At 40.7% G+C, this 16,064-nt stretch overlaps 1 protein-coding gene across 1 annotated transcript in view; it reads left to right on the forward strand.

The window, feature by feature from the left end:
* Positions 1–13,048, forward strand: part of zanl (zonadhesin, like) — a gene marked incomplete at its 5' end in the record, with an annotated part of 15,870 nt that extends 2,822 nt beyond the window's left edge. Inside the window, 28 exons of the mRNA XM_008305772.1 lie at positions 16–185; positions 594–796; positions 1,207–1,351; positions 1,487–1,734; positions 1,919–2,096; positions 2,184–2,292; positions 2,801–2,895; positions 3,028–3,204; positions 3,401–3,609; positions 3,696–3,840; positions 3,945–4,042; positions 4,467–4,613; positions 4,723–4,887; positions 5,124–5,251; positions 5,554–5,825; positions 5,910–6,118; positions 6,583–6,727; positions 6,865–7,115; positions 7,215–7,344; positions 7,433–7,634; positions 8,830–8,991; positions 9,177–9,307; positions 9,791–9,993; positions 10,219–10,354; positions 10,823–10,957; positions 11,932–12,025; positions 12,555–12,598; positions 12,993–13,048. Coding sequence (XP_008303994.1) covers positions 16–185; positions 594–796; positions 1,207–1,351; positions 1,487–1,734; positions 1,919–2,096; positions 2,184–2,292; positions 2,801–2,895; positions 3,028–3,204; positions 3,401–3,609; positions 3,696–3,840; positions 3,945–4,042; positions 4,467–4,613; positions 4,723–4,887; positions 5,124–5,251; positions 5,554–5,825; positions 5,910–6,118; positions 6,583–6,727; positions 6,865–7,115; positions 7,215–7,344; positions 7,433–7,634; positions 8,830–8,991; positions 9,177–9,307; positions 9,791–9,993; positions 10,219–10,354; positions 10,823–10,957; positions 11,932–12,025; positions 12,555–12,598; positions 12,993–13,048 — 4,387 coding nt within the window. The remainder of the gene's footprint in view (positions 1–15; positions 186–593; positions 797–1,206; positions 1,352–1,486; positions 1,735–1,918; positions 2,097–2,183; positions 2,293–2,800; positions 2,896–3,027; positions 3,205–3,400; positions 3,610–3,695; positions 3,841–3,944; positions 4,043–4,466; positions 4,614–4,722; positions 4,888–5,123; positions 5,252–5,553; positions 5,826–5,909; positions 6,119–6,582; positions 6,728–6,864; positions 7,116–7,214; positions 7,345–7,432; positions 7,635–8,829; positions 8,992–9,176; positions 9,308–9,790; positions 9,994–10,218; positions 10,355–10,822; positions 10,958–11,931; positions 12,026–12,554; positions 12,599–12,992) is intronic.
* Positions 13,049–16,064: the final 3,016 nt, after the last annotated feature.

Raw genomic sequence — 16,064 nt, forward strand, 5'->3', positions numbered from 1 at the left:
TTTTCTCGATTCCAGGGAGTGTATCAAAGTGGTGGATCCTACTCCATTCTTCCAGAGTTGTGTGTTTGACATGTGTCAGTTCCATGGCCAGCAGCATGTGCTGTGTGACCAACTCCAGGCCTACACTGATGCATGCCTGAGAGCCGGAGCCACGGTCCACCAGTGGAGGACACCAGAGTTCTGCCGTAAGCTCTCATTATTTCAATATAACAAAATTCTAAACAGGGTTGTTTTTTTTTTTGTATGTCATAACAGAGCTAGAGAATATGTTGTAATGTTGCAAATAAAGATAAATCGTGGAAAACAAGAAAAATTGGGATAGTTAGGATGATGGTGCTTCCTCTTGTGCTTTAATACTGCTAAGTTAAGTCTGTATGTTATATCAAAGTATCGTGCTATTAAACTCGAAAAAGCTCCAACATTCACCATCATCCTACTCAAAAGTCAAAGGAAGGACCCTTTGTCCCTCCCGTCTTAAACTTACCCTTCTTGGATTCTTTCTACTGCCTCTAACTAATCAATTCATCCCTCTCTCCCACCCTCCCTTTGCCCTCCATCCATCCCTCTCTCCATCCGTCTGTTCTCCCATGCAGCCCTGGCCTGTCCACCCAACAGCTCCTACTCCCTGTGCGTCAGCTCATGTCCTGAGACATGTCTGGGAGTGATCGGATCGCCTGGCTGTGAAGACGTATGTGTGGAGGGTTGTGCGTGTGACCCGGGTTTCATCCTCAGCGATGACAAATGTGTGGCATTGAAGGACTGTGGTTGTGTGGACACCGATGGATCGTATCGTCCTGTAAGTGAAAAAAAAACATCCAGTCACATTCCATTTGTGCTGAAACCACACAAACCTCATGCATACGTCACCGTATGCAAGATTTCGATCTGGATATAAAATTCTGGTTATTAGAATTTGGTTAGCGAGTGCTTGAATATGCTATTAAGCAATGTGTTAAGTTCAAGTTAAGTTAAGTTTAACCAGAAGTGAATCTTTCAATAGGATAATTATCCCATAGTACATGCAACAAAACTTTTAAACATCTCGTACCTGGGGGACTGTTGCATGGAAAAGTGGTCAAAATGTTTGCATGCTGATGTTGGGGACTGTTGGATAATGACACACCTGTGGGATGTACTTTACAATACTTTAGAACTTTAGAACATTGTTCGTCTGTTTCTAATTTGGATTGTGTGTATGGTTTACAGGCGGGTGATGAGTGGTACGAGGAAGGTTGTGAGCAGAAGTGCAAGTGTCACAGTGGAGGTGTGATCCAGTGCCAGGATACCAGCTGTAAACCAACCACTGAGATCTGCCAGCTACATGATGGAGAATACACATGCCAACCTCTGGGTATGTTACCTACATACACAAAATCACACAGACTCTTTTTAAACAAAGAATTAAATACACAAAATATCTGACAGTGTTCGAGTAAATTATCTCTCTTACAGTACGTAATGGTCAACTCCTACCTCTCTTCTCTAGGAAGTGGTATCTGCTCGGTATCCGGTGATCCTCATTACAACACCTTTGATAAACACACCCACCATTATATGGGAGCCTGCTCCTACACCCTGACCAAACCCTGCAATGCTTCCTCTGGCTTGCCCTATTTCACTGTTGACACCCAAAACGAGCACAGAGGAAGTAATAAGAAGGTTTCGTACGTCCGGGCTGTGGTGATCAATGTGAATGGTGTCACTGTCATCTTGGGCAAGGGCCGCACAGTCCAGGTATGTTACCTGATAGACAACACTGTTGTTCATAAACTTTGTTGCAAATGATATATATCTGTTTGGACTGCTGGTCAGCCAAAACAAGACATTTGAAGATCCTCGATAACCACAGCTGTAAATGCCTTCATATATCGACACCAACTGTCCATTGTCATGATCAGTCTCTCTCTCTGTTCTGCAGGTCAATGGGACTGTCGTTGTTCCACCTGTTACCTCAATCAGTGGAGTTAAGATCTACTTCAGTGGAAAGTTTGTTGTCCTGGAGACAACCTTTGGCCTGAGGGTGCGTTTTGATGGTAACCACCACGCTGACGTCACTGTGCCAGACTCCTACCAAGGCCTGCTCTGTGGAATGTGTGGTAAGAACAAAAGCGAGTTACTATCTGTCTTTCTTGGCATGTTGATCTGATCACAAAAAACTGAGTCTAAACGTTTGTTGCTTACAGGAAATTTCAATGAAGAGCCCAAAGATGACAACTTGAAACCAGACAATACACCAGCCGCTAACAGCAACGAGCTGGGAGACAGCTGGGCGGTTCCAGACTCACGGCCTGAGTGAGTCACATAACCGAGCAGGCCCAGACCTTAATTTGTAGCAGTCTTTTATAAGTGACCTTCAAACTTATTGCTCGTACATGTTTACTATTCGCCTTTGTCTCGTCTATTTTTAAATCACTAAGAATGGCCACACGACAAACGTCCATGTTATATAGACCTCCCTTTTGCGCTTACTTCACCCATTGTTTACAGCTGTCTTTATTTGTGTTCACAATTTCAATAAACCCCCCCAAAAAACAAGGCTCATTTAGACGCTGGAAGACTTTCAATATAAAACATCTGCACAGACAATACTTCACTAACTGTGGCTCAACAGAGATACACAAACTGCACATTTGAGACAGACGGAATTAATTAGCTACCAAAAATAGTATTTCTCTAAAACTGAGACGTTTTGTAAGACATTTCCTTCGGGATACCAGAAACAATTAACAAACATCTGTGTGCACACAAACATGTAAAACTATTTTACCACATTATAATGAATGCTCCACCTCCTTTACAGCTGTACTAACGGTGGAGGAGAGGACGACTGTGATGAAAAGGTGGAAGAAGAGGCCAATAAGCCCACCAGCTGTGGCATGATCACCGATCCCAATGGTATGACACAAACACATTCAGTGGATCATGTTGAGAACAACACAATACAGAGCTGTCACCTGTATATCCAACAAAGTATCCTAATATATGGCTAAAAATTAACATTGCAACTATCTTTGATCTTAACCTCAGGAATCTTTAAGCCCTGCCACTCTGTGGTGCCCCCTGACCCATACTTTGGAAACTGTGTGTATGACATGTGTGCCACTGGAGGTGAGGCCGTGGCCCTGTGCCAGGCCATAGAGAGCTATGCTGACCTGTGTGCTGCTGCAGGAGTACCCATTGCTTGGAGAAACAACACCTTCTGTCGTAAGTCTGTGTGTTTGTGTGTGTGTGTTTCACAGAATTTGGTAATTTCATGACAAACCAGAGCTAGCTTTACTAGCTAGTAAAGTACTAAAGTCTGTATTTCCATACAACTTTCCTTTTTGTTGGACAGCTGTTATGTTGTATATTTTAAAACGCATTCTAAAACAGCTTCTACCAAATATCCTCCTATCTTCAGCTCTGAAGTGCCTTCCTGGCAGTCATTACGACCCATGTGGCCCTGCCTGCTCCCAACCCAGCTGTCAGGACCCTGCAGGCTCTGAAGGCTCCTGCAACCATCCCTGTGTGGAGGGTTGCATCTGTGACTCTGGCTTGGTGCTCAGTGGAGACAAGTGCGTACCAATCAACGAGTGTGGATGTCACGATGAAGATGGAAACTACCGGCCGGTAAGTGTGCTATAGTGGAGGGCTGATGTAAAATGATATGTTTCATTTGTTTTGTGTTAAACTTGTTATTTTTGGTGACTTGGTAGACTGGAGACACTTGGTTCTCAGAGACTGACTGCTCAGAGCGCTGTAAATGTAACGGAAATGGCAACATTACCTGTGAGCCCTGGCAGTGCAGCCCTGCACAGGAGTGCAAAGTGGTGGAAGGAGTGCTGGACTGTCACTCTACAGGTACATTTAACAATAGACTGCATCATTAAAGATTCACAGCACTCGAAGCTGTGCCATTATCAAAATATCCTTGACCTTTCACTGAGTCTCATTTTCTACCTCAGATAAAGGAATATGTCATGTAGCTGGAGATCCTCATTACTACACTTTTGATGGGGTGATGCACACATTCATGGGCACCTGCACTTACACTCTTGTGGAGGTATGGAATGAATTTGTCTATATCTCTCTTGAGAATTTCATACAAATCTGTCATGTTTGTGTCACTGCTTGCTTTTCTTGCTGTGCTGCTTAGAGACAGTTTCATTCCCCAAGCTGTTACCCTGATGAACCCTCACTAGCCTCAGAGACTCAGAAACCACCATGCAATAGTCCACACCCACGCATATTTGCACCATTTTAAATGTTACCACACCTACCTCAGTAGCCCCGCTTCTTTGCATACATATTGTAAATATAAGCGATTTATTGCTCTAAATCTTTGTTATATTGTTGTAGTTTATTTATTTTATTTCATATACAGAGCTAAGATTCACCAGAGTCATATTCCTTGTTTGCATGTACAAACTTCATTCTGAAACATAATAACTAACAACTGTTTCAAATTCTTTCTCGGAATCCTATAGGTGTGTAATACCACCAACGTAACTCCCTTCAAAATAGTGGCTAAAAATGAGGAACGAGGTCAACCAGAAGCCTCCTATGTTCGTTCTGTCAAAGTCTACCTGCCCCATGACACTGTCGTTGAACTGCAGAAGGCCCGCAGAGTTTTGGTATGGAACACAATGTCAGATCTATGAATATTTAGTAATAACTGCAGAATGGGATACAACATGGTGAAATGGACAGTGGCTAACTGATATGTTTTCTCTTTTGTCTTAGGTAAATGGACGGCGGGTGCGAACCCCAATTTCTGTTGATGTGGCCGGAGCCAAAGTGATATCCAGTGGATCCTACAATCTGCTGGACACAAACTTTGGTCTGCAGGTGAAGTTTGATGGAGTCCATCACTTGGAGATCACTATTCCTGGAGAATATTTCAGCAAGGTATAAAAACATAATACCATTTTATTATCTTTTTTTTTGTCCATCCATCTAATCTCTCAATGTCATGTAGGGCTGTGTATCGTTTGTATTTTAATGATTCTGATTCTGCAATTCTTTGTATTACCCTAAATGTAGTTGCTTGTAAAGTTAGTGGATTTAAAATACTATGAGATGCAACCTTGTCAGCGTATACCAGGAACAGTGAAATAAATGTGTTCCACCTGCCTCCTCTCCAGGTGTGCGGCATGTGTGGAAACTACAACCACGACTTGTCTGATGACGACCTGAAGCCCGACGGAAAACCAGCAAAGGATGTGATTGAACTGGGCAACAGCTGGAAATCAGAGGGAGACAGTGATCCTGGGTAACAACCACTGCACACTGTTTTCTGTTATGATTCTAAACAAATTGTAATGTTAAATAATGTATATGTTGTATACATTTGGGTCATAGACACAGTTTCCCTGGGTTTTTCAGATATCACAGGTTAATTAACATTTAAAGAAACCAAGTATTTCCTCTGTGATCCAAATGTATGCACTTTATGTGAGAGGCACAACTACAGCAGCAGCAGTTTGTACTGCACATCAGCTAAATCACAAAGAGATGACACTGCATCATCCCTGACCCTAACTAAACCAGTCATCCAAACATTCTCCTCTGTAGTTGTCAGCCAGACACTCGTCCAGACATCCACCCTGACTGCACCCCGGAAGAAGAGGAACGTTTCAACGCTCAGTGTGCTGAGGTCATCCTCTCTGACCGTTTCAAGCCCTGCCACGCTCTGGTAAAACCAGAGGCTTTCCTGGGTAACTGCATCTACGACATGTGCGAGTATGACGGCATGCAGGCGACGCTCTGTGACAACGTGGAGGCGTATGCTCAGGCCTGTCACAGCGCTGGAATTACCATCAGCTGGAGAAACAACACCTTCTGCCGTGAGTAACACTAATTATTCATTCAAATAAAGAAGCTATTTTAGTTTCGCTACTTTAATACTTTATTCTCTTGCCTCCTTGCAGCCATGCCCTGCCCTTCTAACAGCCACTACTCAGACTGCACTGCCCCCTGCCCCCCCACATGCTCCGACCTCTTCCCCATTTTCTGCCACCTTCCTTCAACCACCTGTGTGGAGGGCTGCCAGTGCAACGCTGGCTATGTCCTCAGTGACGGCAAATGTGTTCGTCTGGACCAATGTGGCTGTCTGGACTCAAGCGGAGAGTACTATGATGTGAGTGAGCCAGTGTCCATACTGATCATACTGAAAATTGAAATCAGAAACACATGCAGGTTAAAACCATTAAAGGCGCAGATTTACCATTTAGAGATACAAATCTTAGCAGAGACCTAAACAAAAGATAGGGTCTACACCCACTCCTACAAGAGGGTTTGTTAGTTAGGATCTATTATAGACCCCACCTAACAGTCCTTGAAATGATCCCTCAGTACCAGGGATTGTTTCACTGGTATCAACTTGTGATGAAGGTAGTCAAAATTGTAGAGTCTCAAGGCAAACTTACTCAGAAAATAAATCAAACAAATTAAAACCAAATTGAAATATGACACTTTTTCTGGTTAGTTCTAGTTAGATTCTGTTATTGTAAATATAGCGTTGTGTTGAAGTGCAGCTGTTTCTGACAATGGGAAATGTCTATAAATTTAAACAAGTCTGTATGTGTGTCTGTCTGTGTGTAGGTGGGAGACTCATGGCTGACAGATAAATGTGCTGAGTCATGCAAATGTCACTCTGGTGGTGAAATCAAATGTAAGGACCACAAGTGTAAATCAAACTCACTGTGCACTCTGGACAAATATGGAGACCTCCAATGCCAACCCACTGGTGAGTCTATCATCCTCCACATTCACATTACAGCAGTTTGCAGTTTAGAGAATCTAAAAACACTTAACTCAACAAAAACGTACATGTTTGTATTGTTCTGAGCGTAACCCATCTGTTTGTGTTATCGTGTTTTCTAGAATTCAGTACGTGCAGAGTCGCTGGGGATCCTCACCACCGAACATTTGATGGTTTCACCCATCATTTCCAGGGTCCCTACACCTATGTCCTGACTCAGACCAACGATGAGCTTGACGATTCCCTGTTGCCCCTAACGATTCGGGGAAAGAACATCAGACGTGGAGGGAACAAGAGGGTGTCGTTCCTGGATGAGATGTACATTGAGGTTTACGGTGTTGACATTCGCTTCCTGCAGAAAAACACTGTCCTGGTCAGTGGCGTGTCCTTGTCTGATGAAAGCACCATATATATTTTTGTCTGTTTTGTGAACTAAAAATGACAAATTGCAATCATACTGTACCTCCTCTAGGTGAACGGGGAGCGTGTAGCACCTCCTCTCAGTCCAGTTGATGGTTTGAGCATCACTGAAAACTCCAAACAGGTGCAGCTCACTACTGCCTTTGGTCTCACTGTACGCTTCGATGGCAAAAGTCGCGGAGGTAAAACAACGGAACTGTTCTGGCCTCATAACTGACCATTTCTGTTTTTAAAGATGCTCACCTTACATTTCTCTGTTTTGTGTATCAGAAATCATACTCCCCGGCACCTATGAGAACGCTGTCAGAGGACTGTGTGGAAACTATGACGGTAATAAGAACAACGAGTACATGAAGCCAGATGGGACGGTGATCAGGGACCTGGAAGACTTTGGAGAAAGTTGGAGGGTCAGTGACCGACAGGCTGATCGACTGAGGAGCTATGACCGCCCCGTCAATGTCCATAGTCACAGGTAGGACCACGATCAGGGTCACTGCGTTAACTGTCAGCTCAAATAGTATTCTCAAATGTGAATATTTGCCATAGATATATATATATTAGTGAACTAATTATGTTGTGGCCTTGACTGAACATTTTTACTTTGGTTTCAGGGAATTTGATATCATTTTATACACTGAGCAATCAATCTATTTTCAAAGAACATATTTGTACGGTGTTTTGATGATGAAAATTTACAGTTCTTCTATAATGAAATAACACAATCTGGCCTAAAGCTTTTGTGTGTTAACTATTTCATTCCAAGTAAATACAGCAATTTGATGGAACACAACATTAAAACAAATTAACTTAATCCAAACTAACCTGCTACCAGCTTATATTTTAGAGGATCTGTAGCTGACAATAGGCCATAGGTGGAGAACACATATGACAAAAAGACACAAATAACACACCTCCAGGCAATTTATAGTGGGCAATTAACCTAATCACACGCACCAAAGGAGCACATGCAGAAACAGAAACTCCAGACAGAAAGAGTCCAGCCAGCTGGGATTTTCCAAGAAAAAAGATTCAGTGGTAAAAATTTCTCAGAAATCTGCCACTAATCAAATTGTGTGGACTCAAATCGTATGAACTAATGCAGGGACTCTTGGGACCCTTGGAAGTTATTTATTATATTTCAGGCAGTTATTGCAGCAACGAAAAGTTTTGGCTTCAAGCTCTCCTCGCAGTGCAAACAATTATAGATACTCTATGTGGCATTGGCTGAACTAGAGATTTGTATGGCTGGAACTCAAAAGTAAAAGTATGTGTGTTTGGCAAAAAGCAAAGCTCACACACAACTGAAAATGCAAAGTTGCACATGGGGAAGACAAATAAGCTTTCAATTTCTAAATGATTTAAACCTGGATTCTATGCAAAAAGAGTGTCTCATTCAACTCTCACCATGACCCACCAAACATCAAAAAAACAAACCATATATCTACATTTATGTATGGGACATATTCCTGCAAAGCAAAGCATGATGTGAGCAAAACAGCAACACATAATCTGAAATTTAAGTCTAAGAAAACAAGAAAAACTGAACTCTTATGACCAATAATACCTCATATAGGAATAATATCCAATATCTTCCTTCTTCAATTACACCTCAGCAAAAAACACACTTCGGGTTTGACACAACAACTTTAACAATTTTTTCCCTTCAGGCTGGTGCGGGAGACTGAACCAGATTCAGGATTTGAGACAACAGACTGCTCTTCATCTCAGCTCAATAACTACAACAGTGCGACTCAGTGTGGAGCCCTGTCTGATCCCAAGGGTCCATTTTCTACCTGCCATACCATCCTGCCACCAAAAAGCTTCCAGGAGTGAGTAGTAGCTTTTGTGAGGGACTGTGTGGAACCAACTGTTGTGCACTTGTGATTCAAGCATATACAGTAAAAGACATGATCACAGCCCCGTTTTAAACTGCCCCTGTATAAAAATGTACGTTTGTGTAAATTGGCAGCCTTTGCTCATGCTCACTATGTGTGTGTGTGTGTGTGTGTTTCAGTGACTGTGTGTTTGACCTGTGTGCTGAGAGTGGCAGTACAGAACTGCGCTGTGCCAGTTACGACACATACGCTGCAGCCTGTCAGGAGGCCGGAGTTACGCTGGGACCCTGGAGGCAACAGCTGGACTGTGGTAAGATGCTGAACACGCACGAGTCACAGTGCATTCACATCAGATGGGAAAAACAGCGGCGAGCCTCTTAACACAAATTTTAGATTGAGGATCCTGCCAGTGGTGTGTTAAGTTTCGCCCATTTACCTTAATCGTGAATTGTTTTATCGGGTGGTTTTGGAACGCAGGCTTTTGATGTGTGTCCTGCTGTTCCTGACTTCCATCCTTGTATGTATGCATGCAGTTTAAGAGCAGATACATTTGAAAAGTTTGCCCATGACTTCATAATGATGATATAATCATGACAAAAAGTAGACGTACACTAAGGAATTGCACAAGAAAAAAAGAAAAACAAGCTTCATACTGTATACAAATAAAGGAAAATCAGCTGAGGCCTGGATCCTAGAGGCACTGTTTGTAAAACAATCTAACTTTCAGAATGGGTTTCTGTAATGTGTATATATTTCTAGGGTTCTAACTTCTTTCTCATTCATCCTCCCCTAGTCCTCTCCTGCAGTGCCAACAGCAATTATTCCTCCTGTATGTCACCTTGCCCTGCCTCCTGCGCTGACCTATCAGCACCCTCTGATTGCGACACCGTTACCTGTATGGAGGGCTGCCAGTGTGCTCCAGGCTTCGTCATGAGCGAGGGAATTTGTGTTCCGTACACACAGTGTGGCTGCACCTTCCTCAACAGATACTACCCTGTAAGTGGCATGAAGCAACACAGTCAGTCTTTCTCCGATCGCTGCGTTTGGCTGTTACTTTGGGTTATAATTGGAATAAACAGAAGGGAAAAAAACAAAAGAGAAATCAGTCAACAGGGAAAAGCATTGTGAACCCCGTGCCCCCCAACAAACAACCAACTGTTGTCACTGTGTGGTGAGATGTCATTTCATCCTTGTGCTCACTTCTCTCCCTCTATTATACAGCTCAAAGAAAAGTTTGTCACTGAGGACTGTTCTCAGAGCTGTGAATGCACCGCCACCGGTGCTGTGTGTCAGCCCAAGACCTGCCTGGATGACGAACTGTGCACCATCTTCAACTTCAAACGGGACTGCTATAAATGTATGTGTGAAGGTGTCGTTGTTTTAATAACTTAGTGGTAGTTCTGTTGTCATAGTTACACTATGGGCACGCACGCCTGTTTGAGTTAAAAATAAAATAGTAAGTCCCTAAGATGTAAGTCTTATTTTTAGTATTACTATTTGGGGGTATTTCCTAATGCTACATTTGCAAAAATGTAAAATATTTCATTTTTGAAATCGTATCATATTTACACACTGATACTGAGAGAGGCACCCCGTCTTTTAAAACACCATCATCTGTCGCCTTGTTAGCGAATAAGGTGGTCATCAGTGAAGTGGGAAACAAGTGTGTAAAAATACTGCAACAAAGTGAAATACTGCATGTGTTTGTTGATCTGCTGTACCTCCAATTTGTACCTTAACACTGGCATTCTAATGTAACTGATAACTGGAGGGCGAATCCAACTGAGACTATCAACGAAACTCAATGTTTTGTCCTGTGTTGCAGCAACTCCCTGCCTCAGTAGCCCCTGTCTGAACGAAGGAACGTGTGTGGCGAACGGCAACGATTACACCTGCCTCTGTAAAGAAGGCTTCGAGGGCAACAACTGTGAGATTGAGAAAATACCAGATGAAGGACTAGGTATGTCCTGCGAAAATATCTGTCACTCTTCAGAACATACATTTAAAACATAGACTAGAGTCAAACTATGATATTACTAGCATCTACACCGTGCACAGTGTTATGTAGCTAACTAGATAGTGTCAGGAGGCGTTCAGGTACGGACTCAAGTGCAGATAGTCAAAAGGCAGACAGGAAGTGGCAACAAAAAGACTTTAATCAAAACTAAAACTTAGTAGCAGGAAGGAAGTGAAGAAACATAAGGCAGGTCCATACAGAAACAAATCTTAAACAACTTATCCAAAGAACATGGAGACACAAGGACCAGCAGGCAGGTGTACATGGAGACAAATAGAAAATAAAAACACAAACCAGACAAAGGTAAGGAACACAAGGAGAATCAGGCAGAAAGCCAGCAGAAGGGTAGCAAACAGGACGAGCTGACAAAGAACAAAAGCAGACGCAGGACTACAGGCTATTCTCATTTCTCTAATTTCAACCTCTTTGATCCTCCGTCCTCTGGCCCATGAACCGGAAATTGGTCTTGGTGCATCATAACAAAGGACATCTCAGTTCCTTAAAATGCACATAGAGGATCGATCTTCTTTATGGTGGGAGGGACTACGACACAGGGAAAGGAAACGAGGATGTGCAATTAGTGAAATGAGATAAGGGGGAGAATATACACAGAGAGCTAAGGGAGGAAGTTCAGTCACATGAGGAAGGAAGATTTCAAAATAAAAACTAACAAACCAAAACCAGAAGCCATGACCGATAGCTCTGATTAACAGAATTAGCGGATCCAGTCCTTTCTACCATGAAAACACAAATATGCATAAAGTATATTGGTTAGTAATTTGAAAAAAAGTACTAATGGTGAGGACTTCTTTTTATTTCTGTCATTCCTGAGACTTCATTTCTGCTCTTTTTTTTTTTCTTTGCTACAAATTCTGAAAGTCCTGTTTTGATTTCTTTACTGTATTCGTGTGTTACAGACACCAAGTGGATCATCCTGATCGCGGTCTTGGTTCCAGTCGCTGTCATCATCATCGTGACCATTGTTGTGTGTTGCTGCAGACGCAAAGCCAGGTGAGCCTCAATGCGTGGCAATATGGGCTTGGACATATACGTTCTGGCCGTTGCTTGACATTTGCAGAAATCCTGACTAATATTTCCCAGCCAAAGGTTACTGTCGTCTACTAAAAATAAACAGAATAAACTCATATCGAGGCCCAGATATTTTAGAAATACATACAGAAAATGTAATAATAAATGTATGTATCATATTGATATTGTGAGTCGAGATTATGTGAATTCAGTTCTTTTTCCAATCCTGATGTGATGTGACCGGTGAGAAAAAAAGTTTCATTTTCATTCCAGGTCAGGCATTTATGTAATTCAGAAGCCCCAGTCATATCACAGTGGGTGAGAGAAAATTACAAACTTATCTCCTTTTTTGGGAATTTCTGGGAGCACACTGTGTCAACACTGGGAAGCTGGGACCCGTTTGATTGTCGGACCTCTTTACGGGCAAATCCTCTCCACTCTTTCCTACAGGCAGCATGTGTTCATCGTGGTCATGTTGAAGCCACTCACCTGAATTTTTTTCTGTCCACAGGCAACGTAAGCTCGAAGAGAAAAAGCTCGGCATGAAATCAACAGGTGAGATAATACTGAATCATTTACCTACGTTTAGAAATAACTGAGAAATGTGACACTGCTAAAGATACACAATCAACTGCATTGTTATTCGAATAATGTTAGTAATATCATTTACATTAAAACACTAACACACATTGTGAATTGCCCAAAAAGGAAGGGAAGAACTAACTAAAAACATTTTAATCAAAATTAAATAATTCCCAACAGGTTTCCTAGAACATACTTCAATAGCAACACAGGAGAAAATACACATTGAGATAGTTATTAAAGTTTTTTTTCTTTACTTCAACAAGAACTTTTTCAAAAGAAATGTGTTGAAAGCCTGTGAATGCCTCAATATCAGAGGCCTGACTTTGTGTGCAGCTCTAATATATTTCTTATTTTCCTCTTCTAGGTGTTCCGTATGCAAACATGGATAACCCCAAAAAGGAAAAAGTGACGGCTATGTGAACCTGAATAAAATGATCCGTTTTGGCACTTCTCCAACAACTTAAATTCAAAGCTGTACTAAATTAAGGAGAAAAAAAGAAGTTTGTATTGTGTTGAAGGTGTGAATGTGTAACTTAAGCTTTTAAAGATGTCTGTTTGTGCGATGTGAGTGTTTAAATAATGAAATAGTGCAAATTGCTCTCTGTGTGGATTTGACAATGTATATATTTTGAGCTTAAAATGAAATCTGCTCTAATAATATTTATTTATAATAAAAATTTACAGCATTTTCATTCGATATTCTCACTCTTTTATTCCATATAATCATTTTTTTTTCTATATAATGTATGTGGCAGTCTAACTGTATGACTATAAGGGGACCAAAGAGTTCTTTTTATTTATTTGTACTTTTTCCTACAGTCCCATATTTAGCAGTGAGACAAAGAGTCTAAAATATAATAATGAAAAAAAAAGTGAAATCAATTCAGTGTCATTCAAATCTGAACCACATATGGAAATTTATTTTTGAAAAAAGCAGAAGAATTTCCCTTTTGATTTTAATAGTAAATGTTTTATAAATGGATGTTTTATGCTATTATGATGTGTGTTGTTTAGTGAGGAAAATGAATACCAAAAATATGTATTGTATTTTACACAATGTTTGATTTTTAATTAAATATTTCAACAGTCTTTACTTAAAGTGTCTTTTTAACCACAGTGGTTTAACAAAGCGCTTTGCAATGTTCTTCATTCATCTGATTACTTAGCAACTTAACAACAAGAGGGGCAGAGCTGCCATGTATGTGGAGGGTTCCAGTCCTGTGATTAGTGGACAATTCAAAGGACTAAATAAGCCACAACCTCACAGCCAAAGCTGCCCTGACTGCGGTACTTGAGCATTGCTCAATTCCAAAGACTTGCTTTTTACATACAAATATGTACATATGTTCTTTCTGTGCCAAGTGTACCTATCAAAAACATAGACTAGTGCATCTTAAAAAATTACAACATCGAACATCAACAAAGTTTAATATTTTACACCAGTTATTTAAAAACTGAATGTATTCTAATCTCATTACACATAGTGTCATATTTCAAGCTTTTTTGTTTGTTTGTTTTCAATTCGATGGTTATGGCCTATAGTTCATGAACAAAAGATTTCCAGTATCTTAAAATATTCCATTCCCAGTTTGAGTTAATTAGTCTTCAAACTGAATAAATACTGTGCAGCTACAAAGTGCTTTACAGTATAAACTAATAAGATAAAACCACTAAAATTAAAAACTAGTAAGAGCCCATAAAAACAGTGAAATCATAAGAATAAATAAAAATGATAAACAATACAAAAATGACAAATTACACGTGCAGGCAAAATGTAAACGTAGAAACTAGCCGCCTGGAATAGGAAGGCTCTGACTGTGTCCGTAGACCATGGAGCGTGGCGGAGAGGCGTAATGTGAGCCACGAGTCAATGTGGGTCAATGTAGGACTGTGACACTGCTATTAGAACTAGGTCATTCACATGTTACCATACCCACCTGTCCACATTCTCCAGTGTCCATATCATTATCACATGCCCATCACTTGGCCTTGTGCCAACCGGTCCCACAGTGTTTCCTTGGTTCCAGTTCGTATCAAGAGAGTTCCACCTCATATTCAGGCTCAGATCATTGAATACCATCAAGGTATCTGCTCTTGACTGTAATTTGAACTATTCCGTTTTTAAAAACAGGCAAGGTTTATGTGTTATTCATATAAACATATGGCACACTATGCAACAGGACATGATAGAGCAGCTAAAAATCATAATATCACAGCAGATCATTATTTGAAAATGTTGATGAAACTTGGCTGAGATGTACTGCGAACAATTTGGAAAGTGCATTAGATAATTACAACCTCTTCAGAATGGACAGGAATTCAAGAGGTGGAAGAGTAGTCATATACGCCAGGTTCTATTTTTTTGAGTATGGGTTTTAATACATTTATATGTCAAAGATATGCACAGAATTTAAAATGCATACTGCTCAAATCTGTTCCTGTGATTGTAGTGTTCAGTCCTCCTGTTGCTCCTCTGTTGTTGGTGTTTCAGCTGATCTTTATCTCCTTTTAAAATCTTCAAGTTTATTATTGGAATTTAGTGACTACTTTTAATTTAATTCAAATTGGCAGAAGCCAGTAATTTAAATCTCTTAAAATGAATTATAGACCCTACCAGGCTAAACATTGAAACATCAAAATCATAATTGTTTGATTTAATTTGAATGAACTGACAGAAATAATCATTGTTTCTTGAGTATTTGAGAATGACTCTGATCATTGTCAAGTGGTTTTCATTAGAAAGTGATAAAGTTCTGAACACTCATGTGACTATACATCATTTCAAGCACTACAATGACCAGACCTTTTCCAGTGAACTTTTACTAAGTGAAAATCTTGATGCTGTTCTTATCATGGATGTTGTACTAGTTCTGGACAAATTTGCAGGTCATTTAAACCAGGAATGGAAAACCATGCAAAAACTAAAGAACACCAAGCAAATGAAGTCACTGGTTCCTCGACAAAAATTTACCTTCTACTTAAAGAAAGAGGGTTCTTACCAGATGTACATGGGATCCTGGTCAGTGGCTTACTTTTAGCCAACTCAGATACAAACATAGTCGTTTACTCATACTTGTAAACACCATGTATATCATGGCAGTCTTAAGTTTCCAGTGACTCTTGGAACCTGATGGAATGATTGGAACACGTGCATCTTTGTCACACAAAAAACAATCACGCCTTTTGGTTCTTTCATAGATTTATTACAGGTATTCTGGAAATATGACAAAATCTGATGGCTCAAAAAATACATACAATAACTTGAAGTATCAGTTTTGGTGATGTAGAAAGTTGGGTTAATCACATTTTCTTAGTGGCATTACCTCTTGCCACCTTGTGAGTGATTAAAACTGACGACAGATGCTGAGCAAATTCAAATAGGGCCCATTTGTTAAACTCATTAGAGTCTGCCACAAACACTACAATGGGAAAGTCT

The sequence above is a fragment of the Stegastes partitus genome, unplaced genomic scaffold, assembly GCF_000690725.1.
Source record: "Stegastes partitus isolate 25-593 unplaced genomic scaffold, Stegastes_partitus-1.0.2 Scaffold2611, whole genome shotgun sequence".
In the NCBI taxonomy this organism is placed as follows: Eukaryota; Metazoa; Chordata; class Actinopteri; family Pomacentridae; genus Stegastes; species Stegastes partitus.